At 47.1% G+C, this 21,494-nt stretch overlaps 1 protein-coding gene and 1 long non-coding RNA gene across 5 annotated transcripts in view; one reads left to right on the top strand and one right to left on the bottom strand.

Annotated features, from left to right (window-relative positions):
- The window catches only part of CUEDC1 (CUE domain containing 1), a 62,694-nt gene that overhangs the window by 8,826 nt on the left and 32,374 nt on the right, over positions 1 to 21,494 (bottom strand). For 2 of the 4 annotated variants that reach the window (XM_080983162.1, XM_080983163.1), the window contains exons 3-9: positions 15,993 to 16,118; positions 14,985 to 15,204; positions 12,914 to 13,550; positions 9,456 to 9,583; positions 5,383 to 5,509; positions 3,385 to 3,568; positions 2,651 to 2,734 (exon numbers count right to left, since the gene is read on the bottom strand). In XM_080983162.1, the coding sequence (XP_080839288.1) occupies positions 2,651 to 2,734; positions 3,385 to 3,568; positions 5,383 to 5,509; positions 9,456 to 9,583; positions 12,914 to 13,204 (814 nt within the window). In that variant the 5' untranslated portion in view covers positions 13,205 to 13,550; positions 14,985 to 15,204; positions 15,993 to 16,118. The remainder of the gene's footprint in view (positions 1 to 2,650; positions 2,735 to 3,384; positions 3,569 to 5,382; positions 5,510 to 9,455; positions 9,584 to 12,913; positions 13,551 to 14,984; positions 15,205 to 15,992; positions 16,119 to 21,494) is intronic. The other 2 variants (XM_080983164.1, XM_080983161.1) reach the window with 1 other exon arrangement.
- LOC308464192 lies at positions 3 to 2,009 on the top strand. The gene is made up of 2 exons (XR_013979936.1): positions 3 to 334; positions 563 to 2,009. It is a non-coding gene; the product is annotated as an uncharacterized lncRNA (long non-coding RNA).

Raw genomic sequence — 21,494 nt, 5'->3', positions numbered from 1 at the left:
AAGGCAAAACAAACTCAGGATTAAAACACAATACTGAGGAAAAAGAGGCGAATTTTCAAGGTGTTTTTTTTAGTGTGCAGTTAAGACAAAATGCTAAAAGTCGGGGGTATTGTGGCTGGAAAGCCGATTGTGTGCATTTTGAAAAACGGAGAGGGGATTAAACATGTTAGGCATGTTGCCATTTATTATGATTCTCGTTAAATTTCTACACTGCCCTTCATCCAAGTATCACAGGGTGGTTTGCGATATAAAAACACAAAAATACGTAACATATTAAAAAAAAAACACGCCCTGGCACACACACAGTTTGAAAGGTCATACAGTGGTACCTCTGGTTACGTACTTAATTTGTTCCGGAGGTCCGTACTTAACCTGAAACTGTTCTCAACCTGAAGCACCACTTTAGCTAATGGGGCCTCCCGCTGCTGCTGCGCCGCCGCCACGTGATTTCTGTTCTCATCCTGAAGCAAAGTTCTTAACCCGAGGTATTATTTCTGGGTTAGCAGAGTCTGTAACCTGAAGCGTATGTAACCCAAGGTACCACTGTATATTGTTTAATTAGCCAAGGGCCTGGGTGAAGAGGAATGTTTTTGCCTGGTGCCTAAAGATAGGTAATGAAGGGGCCAAGTGAAGCTCCCTGGGGAGAGCATTCTACAAGCAGGGAGCCACCACAGAAAAGGCCCATTCTCATGTTGCCACCCTCATGTGGAGGAGGCACATGAAGAAGGGCCTCAGATGATTGCAGCGTCCAGGTTGGTTCATGTGGGGAGAGGTGGTCCCTGAGGTATTGCGGTCCTGAGCTGTTTAAGGCTTTATAGGTCAAAACCAGCACATAGAATTGGGCCTGGAAACTAACTGCCAGCCAATGAAGTTGGGCCAGGATTGGTGCTATATCTGCAATCGTTTTGCCCCAGTGAGCAGCCTGGCTGCTGAATGATAGGGGAGGAAACTATATATGTCCATTTTTCTCCAGATCATGCAGTGCAGCATTTCCAGCCTCAAGGACTAGGAACTTAATAGTAAATAAATAAAGAACCAGAGAGCGTCTCCTCGCAACTCTTTGGCATTTAGCACCAAATTTGGCTCTTGTGAGGTCTGATAGTGGGGTATGCCCAGAATGCCCCAATCCTCTTAAACAGCCTTTTTCAGCATTTTGCCCCTGAATCCAGCCGTGGCTGGTGCCCTCTGGGAATTGGTAGGGCAGAAGGTAGGGAGCCCAACAGCAGGTGGCGCCAGAGACAAAGACAGGTAGAGCCGGCTCAGTCAAGTTTTGCCTCCATCTTCCTCCTGAGTTCTTAAAGGGGCAACTTGGAGACTAAGGAAGAGGAAGGTGGCAGGCAGGGCCACCCCACAGACTAGTTGTAAGCGATAAGGCATGGGAAGGGGACAGGCTGAGCTCTGCCCCATTCACCCAGACAGACCAGATTCCCCTGCCTGCAGTGTAGCATCAGTTGCCGTTAGCATCCTCAGCCAAAGCAGTCTCTTTATAATACTCGGTTAGGCCCCGACGGTTCCACGGTTTTCATGTGATAGCGACAGACAGTGGCTCTAATTCCCTCCTCCGAGGCTGCCGCTCGGCTCGGGTAGTGAAGGTTAAGCAGGATTATTTCCTCGTTCTGCCAGCGAGGCTATATCCCCTTTGTTCAAAGATGAAAAGGAAGGAGGAATCCGTGCTTACTACGACTGGGGACCAGAGCAGGTTGCTCACCGTTTTGTGCCCATTCCTCATGGGATGGGGGAGGATCTGGAGGGGGGGGCAGGGAAGACTAAGTCCTGATCCAACAGTCCAAAGCAAAAGGATACTTATGAGCATTTCCTTGCAAATGTACAGGGCAAGAGTTGAAAACATATTCCAGAAGCTGTTTGTTGCGTCACACCAGCTATTTGCCCCAGATGCCCAAGACATACTAAACCAGGCATGTCCAACCAGGCACCTATGGCTGCAACTGATGCCTGTGGAGGCTCTCACTGTTGCCCTGGGGCAAGATCCCCAATGCTGAGCTTTCATTTTTAAAAAGGTCTCTAGTCTTCCTAAAAAGGAAGTTTTGGTGCAAAAAGGTGCAGGTTCTTCTAAGCTATTTTTGTGAAACGGGAGTCCACATGGTGTGGTTTATTTCTGCTGCTGAAGAAGAAGAATGCTCCCTGTTATATCAGACAGAAAGAGAATGTGTGTGCATGTGTAAAATCAATACTGCGTGACCTCCATGATCTGGACCAGCAGGACAACGCTGACTTCCCATGGCAAGCCTAAATTTGTCATGAGTGACTGTCTAATACTGTGTTACCATCGGCAGCCATTTTGTGTTATGCCACGCCCCCCCATAGCAGCCATTTTGTGACTGGCACCCCCAGCACTCTCTCAAAATTCAAAGCGTGCCAAATGGTCAAAAGAAAGCTTCCCCATACACAGCTTAACTGTTGGTGTCAAACAAGGCCTGGGGGGGACTCAGGTTCAAATTCTTATATGGAGACAAAGCTCTTCTGAGTGACCTTGAGCCAGTCATTGGCCACACCTGCATAGTCAAAGTAACCTAAGTACTGATTGAACTGGAATAATTTTTTACTGGATTTGCACCCTTACATTCTGGCAGCTGACCACAAAGCTAACATCTGTCCTTTAGGGGGGAAAAACTATTGGGGGGGGTAATACCTGATATTACAGAGGTGAAAGCAACATCATTAGTGAGGGCAACGCTGCTCATCTTGGATTTCTTCGACTCATACTTCAATCGATCTAGATGGCGACCAAAAAAGTAAGAGAAGGAAATGCATGAGTGTCACAAACTGGCAGTCAAGTGGTCAGGATTTGGCAGTTTCCCTGCTGTGGTCTGGGTTTGATTTCCGTTCAAGCACTGTAGCTCAGTGGAAGACCTGCTGCCTTGCATTCAGGTCAATCCTCAATGGAATTCCTTGCTGCTTGAGGTTCAAATGGCCCACTCTCTGCCATTTGCCATTGGTCAGTCAAGACCAGGCATAGGCAAACTCGGCCCTCCAGATGTTTTGGGACTACAACTCCCATGACCCCTAGCTAACAGGACCAGTGGTCAGGGATGATGGGAATTGTAGTCCCAAAACATCTGGAGGGCCGAGTTTGCCTATGCCAGGTCAAGACCTTTCTATACTGATAGGCTTTTGCTGCTCTGCCTCAGATAAGACTTTGTGTTGAGGAATGTTCTTTTATGTGTGTCGTCATATATATAAAACACCTGTTTCCTAAAAAATACAGCAGAGCACACTATACAAAAATGACAACAGTAATGAAAACATAAATAAAACGGGGAGGGGGACCGTTCATAAAATTGGTTGGCTAAAAGAAAATCCACATTCCTACAAAAAAAGAAACAAACAAACAAAGCACCATAAGATTCTGAAATATGCCATTACCTCTCTCAAGGGCCAGAAGGAAATCCCGGTTCCTCTGCAGCTCCTTCATAAACTCCTCATTCTGCAGGACAAGTGCGATCCGCTCATCTTCTAGATACTGCTTCCACTTCCTCTCCTGGTCCAATGAGCCGTGGGCCCTCTGGCTTCCTGGGCTTCCTGTTTTTTGGTGGCAGCTTTGCGGACTCTGGAGGGGGCATTTGCGTACAGAGAGAGAAGGAATGGCTAGGGACTGCAGGCTTCACAGGGCAGCAAACCCATGACCACCACAGTGACCCAGAGCCCAGAGCCCCAACCCATCAGAGCGCCCGCCCCCCGACGGCTGCACCTGTATGATGCATAACCTAGGTTTGCAGCATTCATACTTTCTTTTAAATAGACACTTTAAAAAAAAATATTGCGTGTACACCTTTACCTGCCCTCCCCCAAAAATAACACATGAAGCTGTCACTCTGAGGACTCAAATCCACAAGGCTTCATTTTTCAGTCCACATAATAAATGAAACTAGATGTTCAGTGGAGAGCCAGATCTCTGCCTACTCTAAAAAGTAGGACTGGGAGCGTGTGATTTGGTTGGGGGGGGGGAGCTGGGGGAGAGGAACGCAGGAAACAGGGTAAAGTGTTGTTCCTAGGCCACGGCATTTCCTCTCCAAATCATACACTCCAAACGTAACGCTTTTTAGATGCTTGGTGGGAGCCCTACATTTTGAGACAGGCATCTGATACTGGATGTCCAGCTTGGCCCTAAATCCACAAGTCTCCTCTCTTCCAAACACAGCACCACCTAAACTGTCTCTCTTGGGGCAAATGAAAAGGCTCAGCTTTTGATCTCAGTGTGGCGTAATGGTTAGAGTGTTGGACGAGGTCCTGGGAGATCAGGGTTCTAATCCCCACTCAGCCATGAAACTCAGAGGGCAACCTTGGGCCAGTTTTTGCCTCTCAGCCTAACCTAGCTCACAGGGCTGTTGCGATGATAAAGTGGGGGGAGAGAGAACAATGTACGGCTACTTGGAGAAAAGGGTGGGATATAAATGCAGTAAATAAAAAACAACCACCATAGCAACAACTTGCCTACCTCTAAAGCAGGCTTCCTCAACCTCAGCTCTCCAGATGTTTTGAGACTACAATTCCCATCATCCCTGACCACTGGTCCTGATAGCTAGGGATCATGGGAGTTGTAGGCCAAAAACATCTAGAGGGTTGAGGTTGAGGAAGCCTCCTCTAAAGGCTTGTACACTACATTCAACATTATTGGTTTTCCTTGGGAGTTCTCCTCTCTCCTGAATCCTCCTTCGTTGAAACAGATCTTTTAAAGATCAGGTTCACAGGGTTGCCATCCAATCTGATCTGGAACGGTTACAAGTAATAAAATACCCCCCTGGGATGCTATGATTACATATAAAATTGAATGCGTTACTCGAAGCTTAGATCTGAACCCTGCTCCTAAAACTAACCCAAACGGGGAGGAAAAGGGACTTCAAGGACTGGAGGCATGACAGCGTCAGACACAGCTACTTCTGGGTCAAGCAGGGCAGGATGGAGAAGGCAGAAGAGGGGGAAGGGAATGGAGGAAGCAGCAAGGACCTGAGGGATAGCTCAGGTGGTAGAGCATGAGACTCATGAGATCTCAGCGTCATGGGTTCGAGCCCCACCTTGGGTGAAAGATTCCTGCATTGCAGGGGGTTGGACTAGATGACTCTTTTGGTACCTCCCAACTCTACAATTCTATGACTTCTGAGTTGCTGAGATCAGGGAACAAGAATGTCCCAGTAGCATTTATATTGTTCAGCAGGTGGTACCTGAACTATTAAGGCCTATGTGCAAATTGAGGAGAGCTGAAGTGTGCTTCAAGAGCTTGTGGCAACACACACACACACACACACACACACACAATCCCAAGTTGCTGAGCTATCTAATGCCCTGAAAGGCCGAAACACTGAATGTACCTTGTCGATTATTTTGAACTCATAGCCCAAATATAGAAAGTTATATCCACCCTACCTGCACCTTTTCCATTTGCTGGGGTAAGATGCGAAGGAAGTCATCAGGAAGGTTGCCTAGCAATGGTGGATTCCAGTTCCGGTACCGCCTTTGCGCTTGGGGGCCACTGGAATTCTGGATATCGTTCCTGCAGGGTCAACAGCAGTGGGGGAGGCATATTAAGGCAAAGCTTTGAAACCTAGTAGTAGAGTATTAGAGCATCTGCTCTGCATACAGAAGTCCCCAGGCCCAACCCTTGTTGGGCATTTCCAGGTAGGAGTGGGAGAGATTCTTCCCTGAAACACCGGAACTGCTGCCAGTCAGTGTAGACAATACAGAACTAGATGGACCAGTGGTCTTGACTTGGAAGAAGGCAACTTCCTATGCTCCTACCGGATTTCCCCTGACCCAACCAAATTTCAAGTTGCAGGGAGAGGAGTGAGGATGACCACCTTGGCTGTGAGTTCTGGATGACATGCTCCCTGCCTTGCAGGCCTTTTCCCACCTGGCCTGGGAGGGCGAAGCCCAGACTGACTCCAGGTACAAAAGCTGAAGGTGTTAGAGGCCAGAGACATCTTGGATGTCTCTTAGTGCAGACCCAGGTCATCGAAGCCTGATCTTCCACAGCTGCCACCAGCCATGTACCACCATTGGCAGGACAGCAACAGCTGTAAGAAAATATTTTTAGTCTCTTGCTAATTATGCTCTTTTAAACATGTGTTTTATATTTGATTTCCATTAGTAAGGTTTTCATTTGAAATGTTGAGATTAATTGGGGGGGGGGGTTAACTTCGCTGCTTTACATGTGCATTCTTGCACTTGACCTCCTTTGTAATGTTTCCTTCTGAAATCTTTTAAGGTAATATTTTAGTCTCCCGTTGATTATGCTGCTTTGAATGTATACTTTATATTTGACTTTCTTCCATAACGTTTAATTCTGGACTGTTTTATTTGATGCTTTAATGCAGATTGTAAGCCACTTTGAGATTTTTAAATTTTTTTTCTTTGATATGAAGTGGTACAGAAATGAAATGAATGAAAAATAAATAAATAAACAAACATGGCAGCCCTTCTCTCTCCAGAAATTCTAACCTCCTGCAGCTACCAGACTCTTGCTGTCACTTCCTGGGCTGCCACTGCTGCTATGATGGCAACCAAGCTGCCTCACCACAGCTGACACTTCTGCACGCTAAAGGTAAAGGTAAAGGGACCCCTGACCATTAGGTCCAGTCGTGACTGACTCTGAGGTTGTGGCGCTCATCTCGCTTTGTTGGCCGAGGGAGCCAGCATACAGCTTCTGGGTCATATGGCCAGCATGACTAAGCTGCTTCTGTTGAACCAGAGCAGCGCACAGAAACGCCATTTACCTTCCTGCCAGAGCGGTACCTATTTATCTACTTGCACTTTGACGTGCTTTCAAACTGCTAGGTTGGCATAGGGACCGAGCAACAGGAGCTCACCCCATTGCGGGGATTCGAACCGCCAACCTTCTGTTCGGCAAGTCCTAGGCTCTGCGGTTTAATCCACAGCGTTCCAAGCAAAATTCCATTTTACGAGGAGTCTCGAAAAGCCACAGGAGCAGACTAGAAAGTGAACCGAGTGCCCTTGCTCCATAGAGAACTCCCTCACTGCAGGCGTAGCCACAGAAAAGTAGGGGATATGGCTGATCAGAAATACGTATCTTATTGGAAAAGGCTCATGCCTTTCCTTTGCCACAACACAGCACTCATAGAAACTGATAAAATGAGTGTCACATCAGACATTTACATCTAGCCCAGACAAGTCATAGAGTGCTCTGGCGAGCTTTATCTAGACACCAACAAAAGCAAAAGCTTTGTCCTGACCCACTGGTTGAAGACCTAAGTGGCTGACCATTATTTTTGTGTCAGTAGCATGTTGCAGAATGCACCTGCAAAAAACAAAAACGGGGTCCTTGGTTCTTTGTGGAAGGAAAATCTCCACACAATGAATTGCAGGAGGTTGGACTAGATGGCGCTTTGGGTCCCTTCCAACTATGATTCTATGAAAAGAAACTCAACAAACTCTGAAGGCTGAGGCAGGAGTCTGAGAACACCCATCGAGATCTGGTCTCTCTGCTGTGCCAGGATTTCGAGAGAAGGGAGAGGAAAGTAGCCTAGGCTCCCTTAACTGGCACACGTGAGGGAGGCCAACTCGTGGAAGAGGGCTCAAAGCCAAAGAAGGAGAGGAAAAAACGAGGAAAGAACGCCACAGGGACCCAGGCTCTGCTATATTTCAGATCTTGGCTCGGCTTGCAGCTGCTAATAACCGAGCGTCTCAATGCTGGGAATTCCCCTTCACGGCCCCTTCATTGGAGCATGAAAGTCAGAGAGGGCGGCAAGAGGCAATTATGACTGTATACACAGGTTAGTGTCTTCATTAGGACAGGGTTTTTAAAAAGTGAGCAGGTAATTGAAGACGGGAGTGGAGATGCTGTCAAGGATGCAAACACGCCTCCTCAAATCGGGGAGCGATCCCAAGTCAAAGTGAGCCAGGGGCTCAGCCCTTCCTCAAATTGGGACTCAAACCTCTCCCCCCACCATTGCTTTGCAGACGAGAGCTGTGCTGCCCCTCACCTTGGATATCAGGATGCAAAATGGGATGTCAGAAGGCAGTGGTTCCCATTCTGTCCTGTATCCATAAAGACCAGCAATGTTTCTGTTCCTCTGCAGTTGAGTTTCTGCTAAATACTACATTATTCCATCTCACTGTCTGCTTTTTAACTTAGCACTTATTTCAAGGTAAAGGAAATGTTGCAATGTGCTGAAATAAAGTCATTAATTACATATTGTTTGGGGACTTAACAACAGCAACTGTGTGGAGGAAAGCAGATCGCGTTGGCTTGGCTCATAAGAAGAGCATGCTGGATCTGGCCAGTGGCTCATCTAGTCCACCATCCTGTTCTCACAGTGGCCAGCCAGATGCCTGTGGGAAACGGTCAAGCAGGACTTGAGTAAAAAAAAACATTGTCTCCTCCTGTGGTTTCCAGCAACTGGTTTTCAGAAGCATTCCTGCTTCTGACGGTACAGACAGAGTATAGCCAGCATGGCTTGTAGCCACTGATAGCCTTCCTCCTCTACCAATTTGTCTAATCCTCTTTTAAAGCCATCCAAGCTGGTGGCCACCAGTCCCTCCTGTGGCAGGGAGTACCATAGTTTAACACTGTGCTGCATGAACAAGAACTTTCCTTTATTTGTCCTGAATGTTCCAGCGTTCAGCTTCCGTGGATTCTAGTTTGATGAGAGAGGGAGAAAAACCTTTCTCTATCTAGTTGCTCCATGCCATGTATCATTTTATGAACTTGCATCATGTCACCTCTTATTCACCCTTCCTCCAAACTAAAAAGACCCAAAGAGGGATCATCCCCTTGATCGTTTGGGGCGCCCTTTTCTGAACCCTTTGCAAGTCCACAATACCGTTTTTGAAGTGAAGCAACCACAACTGAGAAAAATATTCCAAATACGGCCGCACCATAGATTTGTATAACTGCATTATTTCCGTTCCTGGCTACAGACGAAAACATGAACTGCAGCAGTTTCTGTTTGCGTGGGAATCCTCCATCATCCCGAGATGCAAACAGCAGACAGTTCCACACAGCCCAGGAGAGTCCCTGCATTCAAGCATCCTCTTAGCAGCTTGCTTTTAGCTGAAGATGGGGCGGGGGGGGAGTAGCTTCCAAAGGCCTGTGATCTCCAGCTGGTGACGAAACCCCTGCTTCTAACATCCTGCCCTGCTCTCCTAATCTCCACGGACTGTGTGCAGAGGAGGGGGGCTTCGCTCTGCTTGGTTTCTGTGGCACGCACAGAGGAAGGATGGAATATTCCATTCCTCCTCTGCCAGCCTGGTCACTTGTTTACATGAAACTCCTGGTTGCCTATGGCTACCAGGCTAGTGCTTAATTGCAAGACTGGATTAGTGGGCCAGATATTGTGGATTCAGCTATTTTTCACTCCGCTCTTAGGCCTGCAAGGCAATGCACTTTATGCCTCAGACGGACAGCTCATGCAAATCGCCTGATTGCTGAACAAAATGCATTAGAATTTTGTGAACTCCCAATAAGAGTTTAGCCTGCTTACCTGGGAGGTGGTGTTGGGGGAGCCTGTGGGTACTGTCTGTCAAACACGTGCATGTCGTAGGAGGGGGGAGAGTAAACCGGAGGCGGCTCTTCATCTGAACTGTCAGGTTCTAGAGTCCGTTCCAAGATCTGAATCAAATGAAAGAGGCAGAAGGAGACAGAATTTATAATGGCTTTGCACATTACAGAGATCCGAGAAGTGCAGAAACGGTGAGGACTAGGGATGTAATGGAGGCAGTGATTGTGCTCACTGCAATCAACAGCATTTCTCTTCTGCTACAGTTTGACTTCTGCTAAGACCTGCCTCTCTATCTGCTAGGGCCAAAACTTGTGCAATTGATATCATAATTCATATTAATGCATTTCAGTAGAAGGGCAATGTCAAAAACGATACAGACAGTAACACAATCCTTTCCATAAGGTTTGCAGACTAAAAATACAACCATAAATACTGTTCCCGACATGAGGCGAAAAAATATATAAATTGTGGCAATTTATGTTCCCATTTCTGACCAAATTCTATGGCATCCCCACTGAGGTCTCATGGCTGTGGCTTCCTCACATTCACTAAAAGGAGGCAGCTCTTAATTTGTTGTTGTTTTAAAAAGCTACTGGTGACTCTATAAGATGAAGGGCAGGGGAAGTGGGAACTGACACAGCAGAAGGCCAAAGGAAAAATGAACTCAAAAGATCTGCAGAAGGAGCTGAAGGTTAAAAGTAGCAAATGGGGGTTAAGGGAGGGGGCAGCAAGGGACAAGTCATGGAAGAACTTTCCGTCCACTCAGCCTCTCATTTTTCCAACCCTAAATTCACTCTCCACATTTCTGCAGCAATTTGCAATTTTTTTCTTTTTCATGACAATTCATCAGCATTTCAATGCAGTTGCCCTCCATACATTCTACCTGGCCCCCAGGACTCTCCTTGGCCCTCACCACTCACAGGCCCTGCTTCACACCTCTGCTTCACGCACCTGAGGCTCCCTGCCTGTAGAGCAGTGCTTTCCAAACTTGGGTCGCCAGCTGTTTTTGGACTACAACCCCCATCATCCCTGACCACTGGTCCTGCTACCCAAGTTTGGAAAGCACTGCAGTAGAGCAAGGCTAAGCATCTTACGATGCCACACACCTAAATACACTTCAATAGCCACCTTTCAGGGCCTGACAGGTGCTTCACAGCCGCCTCTGTTTCTGCAGCCTCAAACACACAACACAACCAGGCTCCCATTGCCCTCTGGAGGCCCCGCCGTGCCCAGCTGGTGGGCTGAATGCATCTTGCAAGGGCCGTGAGTCGGGTAGACCCCTGGGGAAACTCCAAGACTGGGCAGACAACCGGCCGCTTGGCCTTAAGTCACCCCAAGACAGGACGTGCCCCTCCACACCTGACTTCTCCCGCTACTAGAGCAAAAAAAAAAAAAAGAGTTTCAACTCCACCGAGATCCTGGCAGCCTTGGAGCAGGGAGCGTGTGCTATCATCTTGCCAGGATGTTTTCAAATCCGCAAATAGTCGACGAGCTATTCACGCAACATGAAACCCGCTTGCAGTTGTCCCTCTAACCAAGCGCGACACACAGCCTGCCCTTGTCAGATCTGCTTTGAAAGAATGTGAGGCCGTTGGCTTAATCTCGCCGTGGCTGCTCTGATGTTGTCATCCACCCCTTTCTCTCTCCCCCCCCCCCCCGGTCTTGTCTTTTTCTGCACGGCAAAGCTCTTGCACATAGTTTTTCCTACTGCCATTCTTAAGGTCCGCATGGGGGCGGGAGATGTTATCCTTTAATGCCCTATAACTCTCGTGCTCCTTATTTATTCACAGGAGAGCCCCAAACCCGTAAACCTGCGTGTGGCCTGAACTGGCAGTGGCTGACTAGGAACAGGAGACCTTGCAGTCCGGGCATAGGCAAACTCGGCCCTCCAGCTGTTTTGGGACTACAACTCCCATCATCCCTGACCACTGGTCCTGTTAGGTAGGGATGATGGGAGTTGTAGTCCCAAAACATCTGGAGGGCCGAGTTTGCCTATGCCTGTTGTAGTCAGTCAGAGTAGAGAGCTCAATGAAGGACACTGACCCAGTATGAAAAGGAACCCAATATCCTAATGCTGTTATACAAATCCATGGTGTGACCGCATTTGGAATGGGCGCCTCACCTCAAAAAAGATATTGTAGTGTTGGAAAAGGCTCAGGGAAGGGCAACCAAAATGACCAAGGAGATGGAGCCCTCATGAAGAAAGGTTGCCGTAGTGTTTGGGGCTCGTGGGCAGCCAATGAAGCTGAATGTTGGAACATTCAGGATAATAGACTTTTTCATGCAGTGCAGAGTTAAACTATAGAACTTGCTCCTGAAGGAGGTAGTGATGGACACCAAATTGGATGGGCCTCAGAAGAGGACTAGACAAATTCATCCTGGCTGGTTATGCTTCTGAATACCAGTTGCTGGAAACCACAAGACGGGAGAGTGCTCCTGTGCACAGATCATGCTTGAGAGCTTCCCACTTGCATCTGGTTGGCCACTGCGATTACAGGATGTTGGACTGGATGGGCCACTGGCCTGGTCCAGCACAGCTCATCTTATATTTTTATAGAATTTTTCTGTCCCAGTTCAGGCTGATGGGAGTTGTAGTCCAAAACATGGGGTGGGGCGGGGTGGGGCAGGAAGGATTAGTGTATTTATTTATTTTAAATATATACTGCTATATACATTGCAAACTGCTAAGTTGTCTACATAAAAACAGCGGGAGGGGGAAAAACCCCCCACAACATTCATTTTTTAAAAAATCCTAAAAACTAGAAAAAAACAATGAATGGCTTAAAATGGAGTAGTGTGCGAAACACAGACTTATAAAGTAATACAATCCTCACGCAGCAACAGTACATTAGTGGCGGGTTTATTCCACTCTATCAGTCATTCCACAATGCTTCTCCAATGCTACCACATGGCATTAATGCAGCGAATGTTGAGAGGGGAGAGAACCAGAACATTTGGGGTCTAAAAAGTTTCAGGCTTTCCGCAGCAAGTTACAGGATATTCACTGATTAGAAACAAAGCAGTATGACAAAGCGTAGTATAAAATACAACCACCACCTCAGCAATCACAGTCCAGTTTGTTGACTCCATAGTTCCCTTCTCCCCCAAATCCTCTAGTTTTATTTTCTCCACACAAGAAAAACAGCCGACCCCTGGAACATCAGCTAGTAAACACCCAGGCCTGGTTTCACCACAAAGCATCATTTCTGGCACCAGCCTTGGCACCTTTCATTGGATTTCCCCATTCCCCCCAGTATTCACTGCTGGGCTGGGCAGCCGCCATTTTCACTTCCCACAATGCCCCACAGCAGTAAAAACAGAGGACACCCAGCAGCAATCGAAGAAGCACTGCCATGTTGGGTATGCATGGCACGCAAGCATAAGGAGGGGTCCACCAGAGGGCATTTTGCGGACGGCCTCCACAACACAGTGAGGTTTACCTCAGGAGGAATACTGTCATCTGAATCCGAGCTGTCGTCATACCCGCTGCCGTCTAAGTTCATCTGCAACAGCTGGTCAATGGTGGCATCCACTGCGCCATTGTTCGCCCTCAAGACACATTCAATGATGTCATAATCCATGTTGGGGAACATAGTCTTGAAATCTTCCATGGCCTGGTTGAATTCCAGCCGCCGGACTTGCCTCGCGGGGCGGCTGTTGTTGAGTTCCTGGGCAGAGGAGCCGTTCCTTGAGCTGCCATTGCTGCTGCTCCGCCGGAACAGACTTGTCATTTTTGATAACTGCTTTTGGAAAATGTTTAGACTTTTTTTTCTTCAAACCAGCTTTTGAGGTAGAAAGGAAGGAAAGAGAATAAACGTATAAATCCCCGGGCCAGGAGGAAGAAAAGGTGAGGAGGCACGCAGTCTGCCTTTCAGATTTGTCGTCAAGAAGCTACGTCGACATCTTCCAGCACCGCTAGCCAGTAATCCACAACAAAATGGTGGGACATTGGCGATGCCAAAATGCAATGTTGCTGAATAAGCCTGGAGAATTTCGGACCAAGGTGAATCTACCACAGGAGGAAGTCCGAGAGAAGGCCCTTCAGTACGGCGTCCGAAGCCTCAGAAACATGTTTGACTGAAAAATAAAAAGATTTTTTTATTTTGTGCGAGAAATGTAACCAGAGATAGCTGGTTTTAAACAGTTCACCTGCCTACACAACTCCTGAGACAACTGGGAACTGGCAGAATTTGAGCTGAGTTTGGGGGTGGAAATCCTCAAATAAAATTTATTCAAAGATCTAAACAAACTTTCCACTTCATTGGATGTCCCTGAGTTCTGGTATAATGAGAGAGGGAGGTCTTGTGTTGGCTATGCCTCTCGCCTCCTCCAAGTGTGTCATTACTTTTAGGATCATACTGAGTCAGACCTGTTGGTATCTAGCTCAATATTGTCGACACTGACTGGAGCAGTTCTCCAGCGTTTCAAACAGGGAGTCTCCCCCAGCCCTCCCTGAAGATGATGGGGATTGAATCTGGGATCTTCTGCACGCAAGGCAGATGTGCTATTAATGAGCTGCGGTTCTTGCTTTTGAAATTAGAGGCTGGCAAGCCTGGATATAAATGTGTTTAAAAAACAAGATGAAGTGGATTTTTGCAGCATCAAAAAGGAAGAAGATACTAGAGCAAGCATCTAATATAAAATAAATGAATAAATGTGTCCACAATTGCATAGCAGGAAAATTAAACAACTCTCTTTTTGCTACATTGGTTGTGTTGATTTCAGGGCTAAAAAGAAAATATATAAAGCGCACGGAAACAAAATGGATAGGAAAACAATACGTCAAGACATGTTGCAGAAATGTGCCTCATAGGGTTGTATTCAAGCAAGTTCTATTCCGAGCTGACCCACTGAAGTTGGTGGGTTTTACTCAACGTAGCACTAAGGGCACGGGGCATGCATGGGGAAGAAAAGGCAGCAAAAGTAGAAATCCTTGAGCTGAAAGGATGCGTTTGCTGGATACTGCCCAATGGACCTGTGTTAAATATGCCCATTATTTTCAACTGGTCTAACTCTGAGCATGACTTAACACTAGACAAAACCCATAGTATTTTGCTTTGCTGTTAAATACCTCAAATCCACAAGAACAGAAAGCACCACCAATTCAATTATTAGTATTGCCTTTTCCCCCTTTGACAACACAGAAAGAAAATACCATTTATTTCTGGTACAGACTCCACTGATGGATGAAATTACATCAGGAATGAATTGGGCAGGGGTTTTTTTTTTTGGGGGGGGGGGAAGCGTTCCATCACATTATCTCATTTCCATTACGTGGCAGGCGGAAGATTTCAAAAGCCAACGAGATAATAGAACCATATTAATAGTGTGTGTGTGTGTGTGTGTGTACGCAAAGGAAAAAGAAGTGTCATTAGAACCTCTTAGCGAGACAGCGTGCAGGCAGACTTAACACCATTAGGCAAAGCAATAAGCTGCAAAATTTACCCATGCGTTAACAATTCTCTTATCACGCACACATATTATGCACAGATGTTCTGTTCTTGTACTAACCGATTCATGTCAGCGATAAAACTGCAGCCTTTTAACGCTCTGAATTATTCTTGGAAACACGGGAGGCTGGTCTGGTCGGACAAGTGGGGCGCTGCCCCACTAACCTCAGCCTGAACTCAGCCTCCACCTGCTTGCCCGACTTCTTACATCCAGTCCAGGAGGTGGCCCTGCCTTCCAACTGCCTCCTCCTTATACAGTAGTCTATGATGGCCTTGCAGAACTAGGCAATGGGGAAGAGGATGGGGACAAAAGGAGAATGAGTCAGCTTTGCCTGTCGTCTGCTCCAATTCCGCCCACTATGGGACTCCCTGCAAAACTTGGGTCCCCAGCTATTGTTGGACTACAATTCCCATCATCCCTAGCTTGCAGGACCTGTGGTCAGGGATGATGGGTGTTGTAGTCCAACAACAGCTAGAGACCCAAGTTTGGAAAGCACTGCTCTACAGGCAGGGAACTGCAGGGGTGTGAAGCAGGGCCAGTGAGTGGTGAGGGCCGGGGAGAGTTCTGAGGGCCAGGTAGAATGTACGGAGGGCAACTGTATTGAAATGCTGATGAATTGTCATGAAAAAGAAAAACCTTGCAAACTGAGAAACACTGGCCTAGAGAGACCCCTGGTCTCATCTAGCAGGGCTCTTCTTTGATTCCAGAAAAGGGAGGCTTCCCTAACTGGTCCTTTTTCCCTGCCCTGGAGGCTGCTGTTGCAGGCAGAGCGAACCCAGCCCCTAACCGTGCTGCTCAAAAGCTTGCACCAGCTGCCTATACTCTTTCCCCCACGGCTCAGATGCACAGCTCATAGCCACCAGGGGCCATTGTGGGTCCGATGTCATGCAACTGAGGCCAGAACTTCTGGTGCTTACTGAAGACTGTATAACCCAGCAGATTTTTCAATTAAATTATGATTTTGATTATGGCCTGTCGCCACAGGTCTCTTCTTATAAAATGAATTTATTAGAGGGGGGAAACCTTGTGTTTTCAGCTGAACTGTTTTGGAATACATAGAAGACTTACCGGGATAATTCACAGGGGCAGCACCGCCATCTCATTCTCCAGTGATTCCAGGAGAGCTACTTGTTACCAAGAGAGGGAGATTCTTTCATTGCCTGTTCAGACCGAGAGTGGGGGAACCATAGCAACCTGTAAGAAAATGCTTGTGTTAGTGCTATGTCATTCTTTAGTTTGCTGAACGGTTGTGGGGGAATGTTTTGCAGGGAAAGTAAAGCGGCAAAAAAGAGACCCCAACCAACAAAACAAGGTTGGCATGTAGACAAACCTTCCCCAACAACTTTCAGTGGGAATTCAGGGTGCATATTGCTATTTCAAATTGTGGGAAACCTATGTGGGGGTGTTGCAGGGCAGTGACAGTTTGCAGACTGGCGATTAATATTAAGAGCAAAGTTGTTCCAAGCACAATTATTACATCTTGTAAATATGCTATCGCAATTTCTTCATACCTGCGGTACTCAGGAAATATTAGAGAGCTTTCTTTTATCACATGTTGGCAGTAACTAGAAAATGATTTGTCAAAGGTTGTTAAAGGATCCACAGAGTGGTCTGACCCATGGGGCATAATCCTCAGGGCCCTTCTGCTCAGCTCCCTGCTCCACTAGCCAGAAAATAAAGAAACCACAGGCAGTTCCAGCTGGGACCCTATGAAACAACCCAGAATCCCCGGGGGGGGGGAGCGCCATTGGAGGGCAAATTTGATGCCACTGGCATTGCATGAGTATACCTGAGATCCTCCTCAAACCAACGCTCCTGGTGTGGCTCTTATCCTGGGAGGTGGTGGTGGTTGCAATGTTAAGGGAATCCAGACCAGGTTTTATGTGTTCCAGATTAGCAGAGCATGGAACAGTTCCAGTCCAGTTTTTACACAGAGCATGGGCGCTGCAGAGACTAGGCCTTGGGTGGGTGTGGCTTTTCTCCTGCTTCATATGCGAGTTTGTTCTCAACCAAGCGGCTTGGTCACCAACCTTCATACGAAGACACTCTGGTGAGAAAGTTGGGTTGAGCATGGGAGGCTGTCCCACAGTGATGTGGCTTTTAAAAACACACTGGGCCAAATACCTCCAGGCTAAAGGGTTATTGTTTTCTTGCCATGAGTATTCTGCATCACGTCATTGATGCAGTAACAGTGCATTGGTGGTGGACCACCAATATACTGGACCACCAATACACTGGACCATCCACACATCATTCAACTTTATTAGTTGTTCTGTGATGATTCCCTGATGTTACCACATTTTTGCCATCGGGAGGGTCACTCCTCCACTATAGCACCATGAAAGCAGAACATCTGTGGTGAGAGCCAGTGTGGTGTAGTGGTTAAGAGCGGTAGTCTCGTAATCTGGGGAACCGGGTTCGCGTCTCTGCTCCTCCACATGCAGCTGCTGGGTGACCTTGGGCTAGTCACACTTCTCTGAAGTCTCTCAGCCCCACTCACCTCACAGAGTGTTTGTTGTGGGGGAGGAAAGGAAAGGAGAATGTTAGCCGCTTTGAGACTCCTTTGGGTAGTGATAAAGCGGGATATCAAATCCAAACTCTTCTTCTTCTTCTTCATATAAAGTTACAGCGCTTCAGCAGGAAGTTATGCAAAAGGCACCAATTGGAAATAAAGGCAGCATGACTGCTTCAAAACTTTTGCAGGAACAAAGTGGGATTGCATATACCTGCCCCCAAACCATTGTGGTCACAAATAATCATGAATGCACAATAAAAGACATCTGGATAGGTCCTTAAAAAAACCAAAAAAAACCCCAAACCACTTCTGTTATGTTTCAGGTGGCTACTTCTCTGCAGGCCTAATGTTCATCTGCCTTGCAGATGCTTTGCCTTTTGAATGGATTTCAAAGAGTAGCCCAAGCAAATTGAACATTTCCATGCAAGCCTTTGGAGCTTTCCTGCTGCAAGCTGGGGAAGGAGCCAAGGAGCCTTAGTACCAGCCTCATTAACAACCAAGCAAAGGGACGTTAAGCTGATGGCAGACTGAATTCAATTAAGTGAACATCTCCAAGGTGCCGCGGAGCGGGTTATTACAAGCTCGCAGAGGAACAAAACTGGTTCACCCGTGTCTCTTTTGCATCCTGTTCCGAGTGCTCACTTGCACGAACAACTTTTGCTTTGTATTGTTCACCACTGGACGTGAATTTAGCACGCCTCCAGAAAGAGGCAGTCCAGCAAAGGCGATGGGACTTCCCAGTTTACTTATCAGAAAAGTGTCTTAGCTCAAAAGAGTGGGCTCAGCTACAAGAAGGAAGGAAGGAAGGAAGGATAGAATTGTAGAGTTCAAAGGGACCCTGAGGATCATCTAGTCCAACCCCCTGCAATGCAGGTATATGCAGCTTTCCGAAATGGGAACTGAACCTGCAACCTTGGCATTATCAGCACCATGCTCTAACCAACTGGGCTATCTGCTTCACATTCAGAAGGTCCAAGGTTCAATCCACTACATCTCCAGGCAGAGCTGGAACAAACCTCTGCCTGGCTCAGGGAGAGTTCTAAGGGCCAGACAGAAATGCCTGGAGGGCCACATTCAGCCCCCCAGGGCTTGAGGATCCCCACTCCTGTTCTAGGCACTCTCTCCGGGGGCTTATAAGAAGACAACCCTGCTAGACTAGGCCAAAAGGTCCCATCCAGTACAGCGTTTTTCACTGCACCCAGCAGCTTCCAGGGAGATGGGGCATTCTCTGCTGCTTGCCCTCGGCATCTGGCACTCCGAGGTAGGCAGTCTCTAAGCACAGAGGTCAATCAGAGCAGGATTACAGCTGTAGCACAGCTGTCGGCTCCCAGCAAGATGGGGAATTATTCCCTTTCATACCCTGAAATGCAGCAACCTGGTTGATCGCCTGGCATTATTTCAATATAAGCCCCCTGCCCCCCACCCGTTGCTGGAAACAGCTAGGTGTTCACGGTTTCTATGTCATTCCATCCCCCCCACTTGGATAATACAGAACAGTGCCTGGATAATAATCACCCTCACCGTTACGCAGACGGCCCTAGAAAAAACCTGGCACGCACCCGCTACCATTTTTCAAAACGGATCAAAACCATATTGCGCCCTTCTGCAATTTGTCCATGAATGCCTCATAGAGGGCCCTTGAACACATGCTTCTCCCCCCGCACAGGCATGTTAACTGTTCATTCACAGCTTTTGGCATGTGTGCAGGTTTTCATCGGGCCAATAAAGCCTCCCACGCGCTCCATTCAAAGCTATTCCACCCATTCCAGTGCAAAGAAATGTTGGAAATTCTCAAGAACCCTTGCACAAGAGACCAGAAATGTGCTCGCCAGCAGCGACCTCGTTTTTGATGCTGGTGGGCGCCTGCCCCAGGACAAAGCGAGGAGACGGGTTTGATGCAGCAGCAAACAAAGTTAATGAGCACTATTCTAGGCTGCATCAACAGAAGTTAAGTGTCCAGATCAAGGGAAGTAATAGTACTATTCTATTGTGCCTTAGTCAGACCACACCTAGAGTACTGTGTTCAGTTCTGGACACCACAGTTTAAGAAGGGTGTTGGCAAGCTGGAATGTGTGCAGACGAGGGCAACCTAGATGGATAAAGGGTTTTTGAAACCAAGTCTTATGAGGAATGGTTGAGGGAGTTGGGTATGTTTGGCCTGGTAAAGAGGAGACTGAGAGGAGATATGATAGCCATTTTCAAATATCTAAAGGGCTGTCACATGGAAGATGGAGCAAGCTTGTTTTCAACTGCTCTGGAGGGCAGGACCCGAACCAATGGAGTCAAGTTACAAGACAGGAGATTCTGACAATATAGGAACTTTCTGACAATAAGAGCTGATTGACAGTGGAATAGACTCCCATGGGAAGTGGCGGACTCGCCTTCATTGGCAGTTTTTAAGCAGAGGCTGGGTGGCCACATGGCAGTCAATGAGGAAGAGGTGAGACAGGGAGGGACCCCCCATTGGCTCAGCTAATACCACCTGCCATTTGGCTCCTCCCCTCCACCAATTGCTATCCATGGCCACGTCACCTGATCATTATGGCACTTCATTATGCAGTGGCATGGAAGCCTTGCTGCTCTCAGGTTGGAAGCCATTATTCTACGCAAGCAAACAAAAATCACAGAGTGTTTTAGCGGGGGGGGGGGACATTTCAACCATTTAGTTTAAAAATCTGGCTAAGAGACCACGTTCATCAACTTACATTTTCTGCTGTGGGGTTCTCCTCCTAGCTTCTGATATATGGCACAAAATCCCCTGCTAATTATTTGTAAACCAATCCCATTCCACATGAACTGATTAGCTTTCCAGCCCTCCAATTCAAGAAGGGGATCAATGGAACAACATTAAGGAAGCACTTTTTAAAAATGCTTATAAAGGAAGGCATAAATGACTGCTAAATATTAAAAAAGCGAGATGAAGCCAGCGGTTGCATCCGGAGAACAGCTGACCAGTAGAAGTAGAAAAACAGAAGCTGTTGATATTTTAACTGAATTGAACATAACACAAGAACAGTAAAATACTGTGGGGGGGGGTTATTGTTTCTGTTTGTTAGTATGGTGTGCATTTTTGTGTTTTCGTATTGTAAACCGCCCTGTCAAGATCCTCAGATAAAGGGCGGTATAGAAATATACTAAATAATGAATAATGGCTCATCTAGTCCAGCATCCTCACAGCCGCCAACCAAATGCCTATGGGAAATCCTCAAAAAGGGCTTGAACACAAGAGCCCTCTCCCCTGCTTTTCCAGAAACTTGTATTCACAAGCATTACTGCCCCCGACCATGAAGGCAGAACATGACCATTGTGGCTGGTAGCCACTGACAGATTCATCCTCCGTGAATTTGTCCAGGTCCTCTTTTAAAGCCATCCAAGTTGGTGGCCGTAACTACCACTTGCGGGAGTGAACTCTACAGCACCAATTCGCTGGCATCGAGAGGGCCACCAGCCGGCTGAGACAGGAAAAGGATCGTGGAGCATCTGGGTTTGCATGCGGAAAGTCCCTGATTGAATGAGGTAAACTTGTCTTGAAAGTCTAGAGATTAGCTGCTAGTCACTATAGCAAATATTGGGCTAGATGGGTCACTGATCTGGCCTGCTGATAAGGCAGCTTCCTAGACACTTAGATCCCAGAGCTATAATCCCCCACAGTAGTTTAACAATTCTGTGAGGGGAGAGACTCCACCAGGCAAGGCCTCCTTCCACCTGCCTTGCCCCACCCTCCGGCCCTAGGAGTCCTCATAAGGGAGCTGTTCCTGGAGGAAGAACTGTGAGGGGAGAGACTCCACCAGGCAAGGCCTCCTTCCACCTGCCTTGTTCTACCCTCTGCTTCTCAATGTGTATTGTATTGTTTTATGTACTGTGGCTTGCCGTTGTTTTATTGATTATAGCTTAGATATTATTGTAACTGTTGAGTGGATTTCTGTTTAACTTTTATATGTTGATATTATTTTATACTATTCTAATGATTGTTGAATGATACTTTTTTGAAGGAGGTTGCCTATTTTAAAGTTATGTTTTATTATCACATTTTTGTATTGCATTAGATTGTTGTA

Source organism: Podarcis pityusensis (genome assembly GCF_964106645.2).
Source record: "Podarcis pityusensis genome assembly, chromosome: 15".
Classification (NCBI taxonomy): Eukaryota; Metazoa; Chordata; class Lepidosauria; order Squamata; family Lacertidae; genus Podarcis; species Podarcis pityusensis.
The sequence above is the reverse complement of the archived record's forward strand: the minus strand, read 5'-3'. Positions and strand labels throughout refer to the sequence as shown.